This window comes from Haliotis asinina, chromosome 16, assembly GCF_037392515.1.
Source record: "Haliotis asinina isolate JCU_RB_2024 chromosome 16, JCU_Hal_asi_v2, whole genome shotgun sequence".
NCBI lineage: Eukaryota > Metazoa > Mollusca > Gastropoda > Lepetellida > Haliotidae > Haliotis > Haliotis asinina.
In genome coordinates this window covers 41,268,111-41,284,223 of record NC_090295.1, presented here as the reverse complement: position 1 = coordinate 41,284,223, position 16,113 = coordinate 41,268,111, and the positions used below count along the sequence as shown (strand labels likewise).

Below are 16,113 nucleotides of genomic sequence, written 5' to 3'. Positions count from 1 at the left end.
AGTATAATACTAGTGGCTTCATTCCAGGTGGGTTTTACGAGATGGGAATAAATTCTGGAGAAGTGAAAACCTTCAGTGCCTCGAAGCCAGTACTTGTGGGTGTGTTCAGCAAAACCGATGCCGGGTCTGACCCGAATGGCGGCGACCCGTCTATGTACCTGTTGACTCCTAAGACACAATACGCCCCTAACTACGTGTTCAGTACAATAGACACCTTAAGTGGGAACTTCACCAACTATCTCAGCATCGTCATCAACGTCAACGCGACTTCGGGTCTCCGACTGGATAATGTTGTCATCGATAGTCTAGGCATAACATGGGTAAATGTGCCGGACTCAGCAGGTGAACAGTACTATTATTATTAACATTAGCTTTGGTTGTAGAAGCCTTAGTAGTAGTGGTAGGGGCATTGGTAGTCGTAGAAGTAGCATTAGTATTCGTAGTAGCACCAATAGTGTTAGTAGCCGTGGTACTAGTAGTAGCATTAGTAGTATACTGGCGTTTCCTATTAAATGAAGAGACTTGTCCTCTAATATCTGCGATCTCGGCAGAAAACGTGTTTACCGCGAGAATAGGAAACCCACGGGAATAGGAGATGGACCTATACTAGTAGTAGTAGTAGTAGTAGTAGTAGTAGTAGTAGTAGTAGTCGAAGTAGTGCCAGTAGTAGTAACAGCAGTAGTAGTCGAAGTAGTGCCAGTAGTAGTAGCATTAGTCGTCGAAGTACTAGTGGCAGTAGTAGTAGTAGTAGTAGTAGTAGTAGTGCCAGCAGTAGTAGTCGAAGTAGTGCCAGCAGTAGTAGCATTAGTCGTCGTCGTCGTCGTCGTCGTAGTAGTAGTAGTAGTAGTAGTAGTAGTAGTAGTAGTAGTAGTAGTGCCAGCAGTAGTAGTCGAAGTAGTGCCAGTAGTAGTTGCATTAGTCGTCGTCGTCGTCGTCGTCGTCGTCGTCGTCGTCGTCGTAGTAGTAGTAGTAGTAGTAGTAGTAGTAGTAGTAGTAGTAGTAGTAGTAGTAGTAGTAGTAGTAGTAGTAGTAGTAGTAGTAGTAGTAGTAGTAGTAGAAGACGAAGAAGAAGAAGGTCGGTTGTCGTAGAAGTAATAGTTGTGGAAGGGGCAGTAGTAACAGAAGCGTTAGTAAAATCACTCGTGACTGTGGAACAACAAGTTTCAACAGGAGTGCAAGCACGGAATCAGGTCTAGGCGTGGTAGGAGTAGCAACAGCAGGAGAGATAGTAGTGGCATCCTGTGCCCCACCCATAATAACTCTCATTAACATTTCAAAAGGTATATGAGTACTAAAGATCTTTTACGGTCATTGGTAATGGACGATAACTCGATAACAAAGACAAGCACCTACAGAAATGTCATACACACTTGCTCATTATTACACCAGTGCGGGTAAAGAGCTGGTGCAATGATAGACCTAGTACAATTGACTCCTTGTACAAAACAAACACCAGTTTTTCATCCATTTTATCAATGCTGGTGTATTTGTAACTTAAGTGTTGATTCAAACAAAACTGCTATTGGGAAACGTGGGTATTTGTGTGGACAGGAAGGTACCACCTGTTGTCGAGGTCGTTGCTGTATTTGTAGATTTGGTTGCCGGAACTGTCAGCGTCACCCCCGGTAGTCACGACGTGTACCACGAGGACCCTACTGTCGTATTCATGGGTCTGTGCACAGGGGTAGCGCCTTTCACATCGTACGCCTTCTCATCAGGAATGCGACTTGCATTAGTCAATGAGGTAGGTACAGTGTGTAATTTACACAAGAATAAAAACACCAGCGTTCTAAATTAACGTCGGTCCTAATACACGAAGCTGATTACCCACTCGGGGACACAGCTTTTGTTTTCTGTAGGTTCTTATGGCGGACAACCTTTCTATCCCCATTAACTAAGGGTTATATTTACATATCATAATATACGGCCTACACTTTCTGATCAGATTTAGTGAGTGTTTTGGTTTTAACAGTATATCAGTCTTGTCAATGTAATTGGGTGTGTAATTGACGTGGGAGATCAGAACATTGTGTTACAAGTCACAGTCATACATACCTCCTACTTTAGTGGACCTTACGAAGGGTTTTCTGATAATCTGGAAATATCACGGCGAATGTGGGATTCAAACCCATTACATGTATGCTACAAGTACTACTTTTCTTAACTAACTAGACGACCAGACGGCTACACCATTCCTGTCCACGATAGGGATGTTCAAAGACAAGGTCACCATTGTTTTACAAGTATCTTATCAAAAATCGCACTTTACAATCGCCTCGGACACATGGTACACACTTCGGGAAACAAGAAAAGAATGGATAAGTGAGTTATTTTTAACGTCACATCAGCTATATATCAGCCATGTCGTGACGAAAACAATTCATACAATAATATGAAGACATTTTGAAGAATAAATATAAGGACAATACTAGAGGATCGCAGATATGAACTCAAAAGTAGCATGGAAAACTGAACCATTATAATTAAAGAAGACAATACAATATAAAACAGGGATCGCCAATAACTGAAGGCAGATCACCATAGTAGTGTCCATGGGGATTTACATTACTTTTGCTGCCTGCTTGAAGTCTTATTGGATTTAATACTAACATTGAGCCATTTCTGCGTTGTGCAGAAATTTAACCATACATTAAAAAATACCACGATTAAAATCCTGGTAGATAGTTAACAATTTTTACATTGAAATATGTATCCCTTGTGAAGTGAAATTTAACACATTTGCACAGAAATAATTCATGAATAACGTAATATTCAGGTCAACATATATTTATGCGGCATCGGTATTGCTTTCACTGTTTAGGCCTGTACCCCTACAAGTGCCGTGGCCGGTGATGTCGTGGACAATGACTGTGACGGTCGAATTGATGAAGAAGAAGCCAATGGAATCGGTATGAAATGTTACGTGACGCAAGTATTTGACCACGTGACTGTCAGTGAGCTCAAATAATGGATGTTTCTATTGTATCAACCACACAACGTTAACGTGATCACAATTTGCATAACATTGTGGAACAGTTCCTGGTGGGTACCCGTTACAGAATCCGATCGTACAAGAGGCTAAATGATCGAAATGCGATTCTCTGATCTACGCATTTTGTGGCCAAAATGCAATCATTGGTATTTTCGGAGTTTGGTTTCTTCCATCAGCAAGCTAGCAGAACAACTTTACCTGATGTAGTGTACTGGCTGAATTTGTACAAATCTGAATACTAGTATATGATTATGTATGCTTGTTCATATGATCTTGTCCTTATGAAAATGTTAATACACAACAACGCTGATGTATAACATCACTTCCTACCCTCGACTGTAACATTAATACAGAGAACTGAGAAATACAGGAATTAAAGAATGTTAAGTCTGTGTTCAAGTGCGTGATGTAGTGATGTGGTTTCGTACTGTTTAACAAATGAGGGTTGACGAAACAGACACACTGACAAGACATTTGAGAGTTGTTAATTGTTTTCTGATGACTTGCGGTTATGACTCACAGTTGTCACTGTACACTCCGATTCCAGATGATGACAATGACGGAGCTATAGATGAAGATTTAGCTGTTCCTAGGCGAGGTGGGTCAACGTGGTTACATTGTGCTGTTAGACGTCCGTTCGATGTTGAATGTTGTTGAATCCCGTGTGTCAGCGGGATGATTTTACGCCGCGTTTAGCACTATTCATGCGAAATCAGGGCGGGTAACATTGCAAGATGCCTACTCATAGTGGATCCTTTAGTGTCTTCAGGGTGAATAGCTGATGATTTCTCATGCAAATGTCTTCTCATAGCCTGCCCAAATCAGACTGACAAACATGCAGCTTTCTGATTTGTGCACACGTGTAGAACATGTAAAATTAAACTTAGACTATTAATTAACGTAGTATTATAATAGGTACAGCTATAAGAGTTAACGGATGACACGTTGCATCTTATTAGTGAACCATTGAAGATAATGTCTTCTTTTATTTGCAGTTAATGGAGGGTTCAGCAACTGGACATCTTGGACAGCGTGTACGGTCAGCTGTGGTGGGAACGGGACAACCTCACGGAACCGGAGCTGTGACAATCCTGCACCTGCGCAGGACGGCTTGCCGTGTTCAGGGAGCCTGTACGAAATAGAAATCTGTGTGTCAGCTGTCGCCGATTGTCCAAGTAAGTTATTTAAAGAAAACGACCTTTGGCCCACTTCCACAGTCAAGTGTCACTGGAACTATTTTGATCTGTGATATAAAATATGATAACCGGTGCTGTCATTTTGGCGTGGAATGTCGTGTAGTAAATACATATTGACTAACACCCCAAATTTCTGTACCATATGTAATAACAGGCTTTATCTGATGATTAATCATTGTGAACAGAAATTTACCGAATTATTCAGCATTGTGACAGCTATGTGTTGTGCAGGGTTCAGGGCTTTAGACACCAATGTCTGAACGGCCTTCGAAACAATCTGACAATTCCTAAATTGCTAGAATATGTACTCCTAAGTGAGTGAGCTTCCACTTCTTATGATTCATTAATTTGCCTCCATTTCTGAATTCTAAAAATCCGTTTTGTCGAGATTTATCTTAAAAATAATACATTTGCCACAGAATGAATTATATTTCGAGGACTGTATCTGACAAATATTCACAAATCGTTAACATACAAAAGCAAAACCATTTGCATTAACTCCTGGTGAGCAAAGATTCATCTACCACCAAACTGATGGATATTATTCTCTGTGTGTTTAGCAATAAGTGAAATCAAAAGACAGCTTTGAAAAACAGCCGTGTCACGATCGCGTTCTTAACACACACGAAGTAATTATACCACTATCCCTTCAAGAATCGTATGACAACGTCAGAACAGGTATGGGGAGCATCATGGAATGTCAAGGGAGTAACTTCAGTCGAATTCAGGGATAATAGCTTATAGCAACTCGAGGAAAGGAGTTTATTTCCATGTGAGGTTCTAAAATGATCAGTCAATCCACATATATTCGATGATGTACGTACTTCGTGAGATACTTAGCGATGCATCCGTGTTAGAATATATGGAAGTTATTATGCATTTCGTTTGCACATGGATGCGATACAGCGCTCGTAATGAAACCTTGGAAAATAATAAAGGAACACGTGTCCTTTCGTGCATTTTCCCCCTCAGTATATAGGTACACGCTATCTTTGATTGTTGGGCTGAAGGCATGTCATGTACGCAGATCTTTACTGTGAACATTTGGTTGTTAATGCACTTGTTAATGCAGTTGTTAATTTTTGCAGTTGACGGCAACTGGTCAGAGTGGGGCAACTGGAGTGCATGTTCAGTGACCTGCGGAAGTGGAAACCTGACGAGGTCAAGGTCGTGCTCTGAACCTGCACCACAGTTTAATGGAACTGACTGTGTGGGCCTTGCGGAGGAAGCTCAGTCGTGTGACACAGGCGTCCTTTGTCCAGGTGGGATAATTCATATGTTCTATATGTCGACCTCAGTACATATGATGCACGCCATTATGTAATCATTTTATACTTTTATTCATAGTGGATGGTAACTGGGGTGCCTGGACTCCGTGGAGCGCATGTTCCGTGACCTGTTCATCAGGGTCACATGAGAGGTCAAGGCTTTGCGATAATCCTGCTGCTGCTAATGGCGGTGCAGATTGTGTAGGTCAAGCTAATGAAACGGAATCATGCAACACCGGTGTCAACTGCCCGGGTAAGACGTTACCCTCTTACCACGCAATGCGTCAAGTGATTGTGTTTTGTCTGCAGTTATAATACACGAATAAAGAGAATGGCACGTTTGCAAAGTTAATTGTTTTTCCGCTACACTTTTATGGCTGCTTTCAGAATAATCTATAAAAATGGGAAACGTTGTCGCAACACCGATGATCTGTGAGCCTAATGTAGCCATTTACATTTAGATCATAGGTATGCTTAGTTATATGACTAAATGACCAGTTCGTGCCCACCATTTATCATTTTAGAGTGAATGAATTCAGTTTTACGCCGCACTCAGCAATATTCCAGCTACATGGCGACGATCTGTAAATAATCAAGTCTGGACCAGACACTCAAGTGATCAACATCATGAGCATCGATCTGCACGATTGCAAACCGATGACATGTGTCAGCCAAATTCTGGCCTGACCACCCGATCCAGTATATGGCTTACTGAAGGTACATTCTAATCCGAACCCTCACGGGTTCACCTTTTTAGGTGGGCACATGATACGATCAAAGGTGAGCATGAAGTGCGTATGCAACACGTCTGCCCTGTATGAAGTTTCAGGAAACTGTTCTTAGCTCGATAAATTGGTGTGTTAATGGATGCAGTTGTTCCCAAGTAAATATGTGACCGAACCTTTCTTATTATCATGAATCAATAAAAGAATCACTTAACCCTGAACGTGCATCTGTATTTGTGTCGTCATTCCAAGCATTAGGTAATGATAACAGACAGGGACGTATTTTGTGTTTCAGTTGATGGTGGATTTCAAACCTGGACCTCGTGGAGCGCATGCTCTGTGACCTGTGAAAACGGAACTCAAACCAGGTCGCGTGACTGTAGCAACCCAACTCCGCAGTTTGGTGGAGCTAACTGCTCCGGTGACTTCACCCAACTTCTGGCATGTGACACAGGCATCAGGTGTCCGTGTGAGTATAATGCCATCATTCCTATAGATGTGAACAGGTAGCACAAGTACTGCTCTCATGGTCACTGTCCCCAAACAACTACATGCAGTTATCTAGACCTAACATCAAGACACACAGGATACAGGTCACATCAACATATACTGAGCTTTTCTTAACAATAGTATGTAAGTGAGTTTAGTTTTATGTCTTACTCAGCAGTATTCCACTTATATGGCTGTTGTCTGTATATACTCGAGTCTAAACCAGACAATCCAGTGATCAACATCATGATCTGCGCATGGGGAACCGAGCCTGACCACCTGATCCCGTTAATCGCTTCTCTCGACATGTATACTCGTCTTTTGTGGCAAGAATGGGTTGCTGGAGGTCTATTTTACCCCGGATCTTCACGGGTTTATTAAGCAACAACTACACGTAGTGAGGAAGTGTATATGTTACAGATTATGGCTGTAGATGTGAACTTTGCTACTAATGATCGACATTTACAAATAGTTTAGGGTAAATAACAACCGAAAGCACAAGAAATCAACTTATTGCGGAACGACCTGTCTCTGACAGTGTGGGAAATGTATGTCAATAGCGGGATGTGTGTATGGGCATACAACATTGCAATGTGAGATAGCACATGCATACATGTGTTTGATGTTCACCTCTCTCGAGAAGGTCTGATTGGGAAGCGTAGTGGTTAAAGTGTTCACTCGTCACGCCGAAGGCAAGGGTTCAAATCCCCACGTGTATAATCTGTAAAGCCCATTTCAGGTGTCAACCTCCATGATAATGCTGGAATTTTACTAAAAGCGGCGTTGACCCAAACCCACACACTCACCCATGAAACATCTAAACACGGGTATAGTGCTGTCTCAGGTAGATAACATATACGCTGTCTCTCTAGGACAAGTTCCTAAGAGTTAAAAACTGCCATGCCATGCAGAATATGCGTGTTGTTTTCGGATGACATGTATACAATATGAACCTCACGTTGGTATTTTAGTGCCTGGGGGGTGGGGCACATGGGGCCCTATGAGTGCCTGTTCCCTGACCTGTGGGGGTGGAGTCCGTGTGAGGAATCGCCCATGTAACAACCCTGTACCTGATCCTGGAGGAGTCTGTCCCGGTGTGGGACTGGAGATGGAACAATGCAATACACAAGTGTGTCACCCATCACACACTAACATGGTGAGAACACATGCAACTGTTTATTTCTTAATATTGCGGAGTTCCACCAGAACCTTGGTATTCGTCAGCATTGGACAACAATACTGCATGCAGGATAGGCGGTCGTCAGATCTCTTTTCTCTTATGCTGATATATACGTTGTATGTCTTCAAAGCTCCTCACCTAGAAAGTTCATTGAAAACGTTAGTGACTAATGCTGTGCTTCTTTGATTGATCACTTGCTGGACAATGACACTGAAATCTATGTCGAAACGTAGCCTTCACAGAATAAGGAAGTTGAATAGCCATTAAGGTAGTCATCACACTAATGTTGTAGCCTTCCTTCTTGGCTTTATGATCATTTAATTGACCCATTTAGTTCAGTTATCTTCATCAGTTTCTTTAAGCGGCATTGTAGAAGTTGGTGTGATTTGGATGAAGACTTTTATGGATAGACAACTTCTTTCTTGCTGTGGATGCGACACCATCCATCAAGTTGTATTGTGCTTGGTAATGGTGTTAGAATCTACACCGAAACGTCACATTCACTGCAAAAAAGAAGTTGTCTATTCATAAAAGTCTTCATCCTCATGTTCATTAGTGTATGTAACCCCTTTTTATATGATTGTCATGTAACAAGTCTTTTCACTTCAGACTTGCAGCCATCAGTGGTTTCCATGTAGAGATGGAAGTGCTTGCATTTACTTCCTTCTGAGATGTGACTGCGCATACGACTGCACAGACGGAAGTGACGAAGAGGTAGAATATGCACGCTGTGTTCCTGATATTGACAAGTGCATGATGGCCGACGCCACGTCAGTCGTGGTGCCTGCTTTCTGGTTGATCTGGTTTCTGCTAATCCTGCAGCTCATTGTGAGACAAAACTGAAATACATCAGTGGTCTCAATACTGTGATATCCACATCTACAGTGGACATGTCGCAATTATAACTACTTATGTTTTACTTAAACATTACCCCGTATTCATCAGATCGGAAAGAGAGCGGTTGTTGAAATAAATCGAATTTGACATTGCCGGTATTATTTGTAACTAAGTGCCAAAACCTTCGCGGTTCTTTGGAACTTCTCGTTGAAATCGGTTACACAGTACTTGCATATGCAACCGCGTATTTGCTTCCCATGATATGGACGTAAATGATCGTGAATTAAAGGATGCTACAATCAACCCAACTCTTCTACCGTAACGAGTATTTCGACGGCGACGACGATGAAAGCAAGTCAACATTTATAGAATCATTTTACTAAATGATGGTTTTGTATACATTAATGTATCAACCGATGATGGTAGGGCTGCCAGAGTCCGTAGACAAGGCAAAGTTCTTGAAATAGGAGTAGCAGTCATGGGTTGGAGCCCAAGAGCTGTCACGACCGCCGAAGAAGGTTGAGAAGAATATTCCATCGACGTCAACGCTAGATTTGGCCCGGATGTTGATATTGTCGATCTGGTACACCAGTTTACCTTCGTACCATACTTTGATTACCCCATCTGTCTTCCCCGGAGTGTTGACCCTGACAGACTGAGCGATGTTCTGCCATACACCGCGCTTAAATCTCCACTTTCCTCGTCCAAGAGAGTACCCTTTTATCGAGTTACACACCGCATGGTCACAGAAGCCATGGACCTGATGAGAGGAATCTTGAATATAGGCATACACTTCTCCATCTCCGTCTGCCCTCCACATGAACCTGGTCGAGAAACAGTTGTCGGAGTGTCTTCCGCCAGAACAGTTGGTCCATCCGCCAAACAGTCCCGGCAGTTTACCTCCACGTCTGAAGTCAAAGTTCTTGTCAAAGTAGACGTCATAGCTGAAGGTCATGATACTGTGATCTTCAGTTGGTGTTGCAAAGAACTGGACTCCCTCATTTGGTCCGTGGCTACTGTAGCGGCCCTTCTCGTACCAGACTCTCAAGACGTGGTTGCTTCCTCCGTCAGGGTCAGTGACGACTGAACCAGATCCATGATCGTAGTCGTTTGAGGTTAGTGCATGCATACCATTGCGGTAGTTATGCGGGTCAAACTCCTTATGTGTCCATAAGAGTCTACCTGAAAAGAGGAAGAATACACAATTATCGAGTCCTTGTTGACATCAATGTGTTTATTATTGCTTTTTAAAATATTCGATTTGCTGATTTCTTGAACCATGGGAAAATGGTCATCAGTAGCAATCAAGACTCGTGTAAACTGGAGTCCCCACTGAAAATATTTTCATCCTGTTTCACTAACGAAACACTGTTCCTTTTGGCTCACGAGCAACATAATACCTGTGTACTTGGTGCATTGTGGGAGATAGTGGTATGTTATAGGAGTTAATCAAGCATTACAATGGCATGAGTCAGAGGCACCAGAAGAGATATTTACACATTGATGTCATTGTCGCCAGTATTAATAAACGTTTTACTTCAACTTTAAATTTTTAAATTGTTTTAAATTTGTGGAGTGGGACATACTCATTCAGACGAAAGGAATGAAAGATTCTCCTCAACTATAGTTCAAACTGAAATCAGATTAATAGGTTAGACGAACGAAATAAATTAACTGGATGAACTTGGGTGAATATTGTTATACTTTTAGAATATCCCAACACCAACACTGTGAACACCAGAAATCGTCTTTACGCGCTGTTAAACGCTTGAAATCAAGCTACATGCCAGTACTACATGCATAGACGCATGTTAAGACTGATTATCAAATACCTTCGATGGTTGCGCCCACAGCCAACAGCAGGAACCACATGAGCTCCATTAGTCTGAAGACAATGGATACATCAGCGGAATTTGTTAACAATGTTATGGGACCATGGGACCGTTAACGAAATTTAGGGTTTTCAACATTCACATGTGTCAGCTTGTCCGTTCAAACCTGTATTTCCAGTGGGGTTTGTTTTCTAATATGACTGTATAGAAAACATAATATATTTATGATCTTCCAGCAGCTTACTGTTAAACATAAATAATATACATGTAGGTAACTTACTTCAGTTAATACTGGATTGTGATTACTCAATTAAAGTCATTCAGAGTTATGTTATCATGTTATTAGACCGAGTGGAAAACTTACGAACGGCTAACTAATGGCGAGTTCTAACTTGACACACAGAAAGAAGCAAGCTATATATTTTACATCATTGGAAAGATCTCGAGGAGATAAACCCCAAAAGTTCATGTGCCAGTGTGTTCACGTGTTAATAAGCTCACAGGTGGCTCGGAAAATGCATTTGTGCAGAAATATCTGTCACGTTTTTTTCTGCAGAAATTTCTGGTGTCTAAGATGGTTACTAATCTTAAACTAAGATAATTCTGGTACTGGTCAGTTGATCACGCTGAGTGCTTGTTAACTGAAATAAACAGGAAGCTACCACTCACGCAGGCGTGTCATAAATTATAGTCTATAAATTTATTCTATTAAGATAATTCTGGTGGCGAAATACAAAATTCTGCCAGAAATCTCTGTAGCAAAAAAAAAAAAAAATTTTTGCCAGAAATTCCTGTAGAAATGCATTTTCAGAGCCAGACCTTGTTAACACGTGACCATGGATATCATGGGTACATAACACAATTAACATGTTTCAACATTTTTCATTTAAAACCATTAGGTTCTAAATCAAACGCCGTGCGTTCGGCTTTTGCACATAATTTAGAGTTGTGATAAATTCTTTACCTACCTCTAATTTTCCCAAACATTATATCTGTCTCCTAAATACGTCATACATATTTGCCTTACAACTCTGATCAGCATGGATTGCGAGTCTTCATTGCACAGAAATGTGTGTTAAAGCAAAAATTATTCAATCCTCATTGCTTAACCTACCTCTACCGACGTCACTGAGAGCACAATCCAAAAGCGATGAAAACTACAAGAACGGATCACTGTAAATCAGACGTGTACGACTCAGAGTCTATAAACTCACCTGTCCGACTTTCTGAAACAACATGCAAAACTGTATTTCCATGTCAATATATACAGTTTTGAGATTCTTATCAACACAATCCCGTGACCTTCTGCTGACATTGCAAGATAAACGGTTTCTCATTTTTTTTATTTTATTTTCGTGGACAATCGTGAATGACTGCTGACAGACTATAAATCCACAGCCAGCCATTCGTGCTATTCTTCATGCGACAACACATTTATCTATCTAGTTAATACATAAAATGATTCACAGTTATTCTATTAATCTGTGATCTTCGATGATGTGGTCGAGCGGTAAGAATGTGAATATGTCAAAATACCAGAATGTGCATTTACGTTTGACTTCGGCTTGCTCGTATTACCTATCCCAGAGGTCTATTACGAATTAGACTTGATCACTGGCAACATGCGCCGGTCGTCTGAGCCATCATGTGCTCACCAAATAAAAAACAAAACACGTTATGTTTATCTTCACATAAACACGTGATAAGGTGCTAGCTTCTTCCACGAGTGAAGCACACCTTAATGCATTATTTGGGACATGTCATTCCTTATGATCCACTGTCTCCAAAAGCACTTGCAAAATAATGTACTTCCATAAAATTACCTGACCGTACAAATCCATACTACGGAAACCAGATTCATGCTTGTCTTTGGTTATATTTCAGCTACTTTAGAGAAGATGTGTGGATCGAATGGAGAACAAAATGCATATTGTTACCAATGTGTATTTTCTGTATATATTTGTTATTAATTAAGTAATAATTATGATGGGTCACATTTCATTTAATAGATGGTCAACACTTTTGGGATTCTGGTTTTCCGGAATTTATCTGCTCGTTTTTTTCATGTGTTTACTTCCGGGAGACTTATTCGAGGGCCTTCTACAGTGTTGGCGATGGTCGTATGTGCCCGAACTTTCGGGAAATGACTATATATATTCAAAAAGGCTGGTTGCCGTGTTGCGAGGGACACACATTTCACTGGAGTTTACAACAAATCCGGCAACGCCTGAAACCGCTGTCAGACCGCTCGCCGTGTTTCATGCTATGTAACTGTTTCTCCCTCGTACTAAGACTTTGGTGAGTTTGCTGTGTTGTATTTTGTGACCCATTGCCTTAGATTCTGTCTCATTTGTATTGAATTTGTAATCAGCATTGTGAAATTGGCCAGTGACTTTGTATACCTTGTTCTCGTTGCATAACAATAATATCTGAATATTCTTGTTTTTGTTCTGTTTTGCTGGCTCACGGGGGATTTCTTACATCGTTTGTCACGGCAAATTATTAACCGTACCAATATGACACATGATTTCCATTGTGTTCAGTGGATTTTTTCCCATTTCCCATTTCCCATTTCCCATTTGATGCATCTGTCGCATTTGTAACACTGCTGAAACAAATATATACCCGTGATTTCGTCACAGTAGTACAATCAATTCTTCTTTAGCAGGGATTTGTTATACATGTGGAAAGGGCTTTGTCGCTTCTATTCAGCTATTCAACAAATCATTCTAAGATACCATCCAACACATCTGTGTGTTGAGATGCATTATAATCACCAGGGAAAAGATATCTCAAGCCTTATGCTGACTAGAAAATGGGTTCTTTTACAGTTTACATAGTGACTTGCTTTTCGCAGAGATTTCATATTGCATACACATGTACATGGCTATGGATAGGGTCATCTTAAAATAGAACACAGACAATTCTAAAATATTGAATAATATATTGAATAAACAATGAGCACGTTTACAGCAAGAATGACAAGGCAGATTTCTAATACAATACCATGGAGTCACAATCTGAACAAGTGACTATATGTCTATAGTTGCTGCTGTCATGATTCGTGATTGATCAAGATTGAATTGACAAGGTAACGATGTTAGCAGACAGACAGATGAACGTAAAATCCAAGCTGTTGTTCAAAGGTATGTCGAACATTTCCGGCACCACCACTTATATTTCCATTATACGGAAACTGGGATTAAAGAGACAAGAACGCCTGCGTCTGTTATGATTGTGAATTACGTATTATGATGAATTACGTATTATGATGAATTACGTATTATGATGAATTAAGGCAATAATTATTGCCAAGATATCACTGGCAATTTCCCTCAGAACATAAGCTGTCCACTTATAACATCAGACAATGTACGTATCATTGAACGTTTAGGAAAATATACATATTTCTTGCAATGGAGAAACGTAGATTGTTTCTGTCACCATCGTGACCAGGAATATTACTATATCACCTGTTGACTGTGTGGCGCTCCGTCAGTGCTTGTATCCGATTCAACAATGCACTGTATAATTGGTCTGTGGCCCCTCTGCTGCAATAAACCAATCACATTATACACTTTTGGAGAAATCCCGCAAACTACGGCAGAAGACTAAGATTAAATCGCTTCTCGAGCTTCCGAGAAGCAGAACATCAACAAATGGACAGGTAGCTCTAAGCGCAGCTTCTCAACCATTGTGAGCCATATATTATCTGTTGTAATTTGATTATAAAATAACGACTTAAAAAGCGACAAAAATTAATATCTGGTGAAACAGATCATTGTGTGAGGGAGGCTACTTGTGCCATATTCATGCAAGTACATGGGTTGCCACCTCAGTATTGCATTTTTTTCACTATTGTCTATATTAATAAGAGAATTGATAATTACTAGATGTAAATCAGCTGCACAATTCTTGCGTACAAATACGTTTAAAACAGACTAGAAAATGTGTTTATTTTAAATATCCACATGAAGAAGCCGCGGCAAATAATACAAGGACAACCTTCATGGCTCCAGACTGAACGAAAGATAGAAAATCAAAGTTTCATTTCATCATTTGATATTACTAACAAATAAGAAAAAACTTCCATTTCACTTTCAGCAAACTATTCAGATTTTGCAAAACGTGTGAACGCGTGGATTAGGACAAACTTGAGCAGTTGGTTTTGACCTCCTATCTGTCTGAATGTCTGTCACCACTGTCATTTACAAATTCATGTCAGTTCACATTTTTTCGACATTCTTATCTAAGAGGTCGACCCAAGGTCAGGGTCCTATATGGACAGTGTACTGAAAGCGTTATGACATCATTTTGAGTACTAGTAATCAGGTTTATCAATTATGATCTCGTTGGTCATATTCGTTTAATTATTACGCTTAAAGTAATTGACTTTATAAGACTTATATGGACAGTGTACTGAAAGCGTTATGACATCATTTTGAGTACTAGTAATCAGGTTTATCAATTATGATCTCGTTGGTCATATTAGTTTCATTATTACGCTTAAAGTAATTGACTTTATAAGACTTGTATAAGTTTTATTTATTACGTTACCGACACACAATCGCTGTGTATATCCCGCCTAGTTATAAAGGTATACATGACGACCTATTTTACATCTGAAGACATTTGTGTCCAAGTTGTAATGACCTACAAACAGAACTGCATGTTGGACAGACATGTCGTGAACATGTGATATTATTGCTGTGCACAACTGTCGCCATGAATCACCAGTGTGAACCTACTATTTTACTTAACCTCAGTGTGTGTATTGACTGCAGATTACAACGTACAACGTTCTTGTACAATACCATACATGTAGGTATTTTGTTTAAGACAGATACAAGAATAAAAATTTCGGAATTAGAGTTCAATGAATACTGATGCTGCAGCGCTGGAAACATTCACAATTACAGACAAGTGTTATCGTTTTCTTAGCTGTTTATGGGCAAGGCATAACCTATATGTACACACCTGGTGGGATATATTGGTGCATGAGAGAGACATCGGACCGGTTATCTCACGGCTGCAAATGGTGCTTCAAATATCAGGGTGGGATTTGACCAATTAATGCATCTTGTGAACGTTCACTTATTGTGAAACGCACGACCTGATAACGTGCTAGCAAATTTTATTAGTCTCAAAATCGTGACAGTAGTCGTACAAAACTAATGATGCATGTATGCTTTCATTGCATGTCCTATTTTAAACTTTACCTTAGTATTGAAAACACGCGTTTTCGGTGTTCGTTTGTACATGACCTTTTTGTGACCTTCTGAATTAAACTGAAAAGCCTCGCTGTGGTGTAACCGTAGATCGTTCAATGTCCTTTTTAACAGCAATGGAATTGCAGTATGGAATCTGGAATATTGAACACTATTTGCTTACGCGTTCTAAGCTTATTGTTAATTACCACTCCACATTGCAACCTAAGGAATATTTTCAAAAGAATTCGTAACTTTATTTAAGTTTATCTCGCTATTCCACAGCCATTCGATGCAGCCAGTCCCTAAACTTGCAAAAAAATATATTGGATGTCAACGCGTTCTCGATTTCCGGATACATGCTGCTCAACATAGGTGTGTTGGTTA

The 16,113-nt window shown here is 40.3% G+C and overlaps 2 protein-coding genes across 3 annotated transcripts; one reads left to right on the top strand and one right to left on the bottom strand.

Annotated features, from left to right (window-relative positions):
- Window positions 1–41: 41 nt before the first annotated feature.
- Window positions 42–8,841, top strand: LOC137267777 (properdin-like). Its single transcript, XM_067802222.1, has 10 exons — window positions 42–342; window positions 1,593–1,744; window positions 2,822–2,909; window positions 3,540–3,590; window positions 3,988–4,167; window positions 5,277–5,450; window positions 5,536–5,709; window positions 6,477–6,650; window positions 7,642–7,826; window positions 8,460–8,841. Exons 1-10 carry the CDS (start codon window positions 42–44, stop codon window positions 8,691–8,693), a joined length of 1,713 nt encoding a protein of 570 aa, XP_067658323.1. The 3' UTR covers window positions 8,694–8,841.
- Window positions 8,842–9,049: 208 nt separating this feature from the next.
- LOC137268273 (uncharacterized) lies at window positions 9,050–11,775 on the bottom strand. Of its 2 annotated transcripts, none has more exons than XM_067802815.1 (3): window positions 11,734–11,775; window positions 10,520–10,572; window positions 9,050–9,869 (listed from the first exon to the last, which is right to left on the bottom strand). In XM_067802815.1, exons 2-3 carry the CDS (start codon window positions 10,566–10,568, stop codon window positions 9,097–9,099), a joined length of 822 nt encoding a protein of 273 aa, XP_067658916.1. In that variant the 5' UTR covers window positions 10,569–10,572; window positions 11,734–11,775; the 3' UTR covers window positions 9,050–9,096. The 2 variants fall into 2 exon arrangements, with proteins under 2 accessions (XP_067658916.1, XP_067658917.1); XM_067802816.1 differs by having other exon boundaries at window positions 11,634–11,757.
- Between the last annotated feature and the right edge of the window lie 4,338 nt (window positions 11,776–16,113).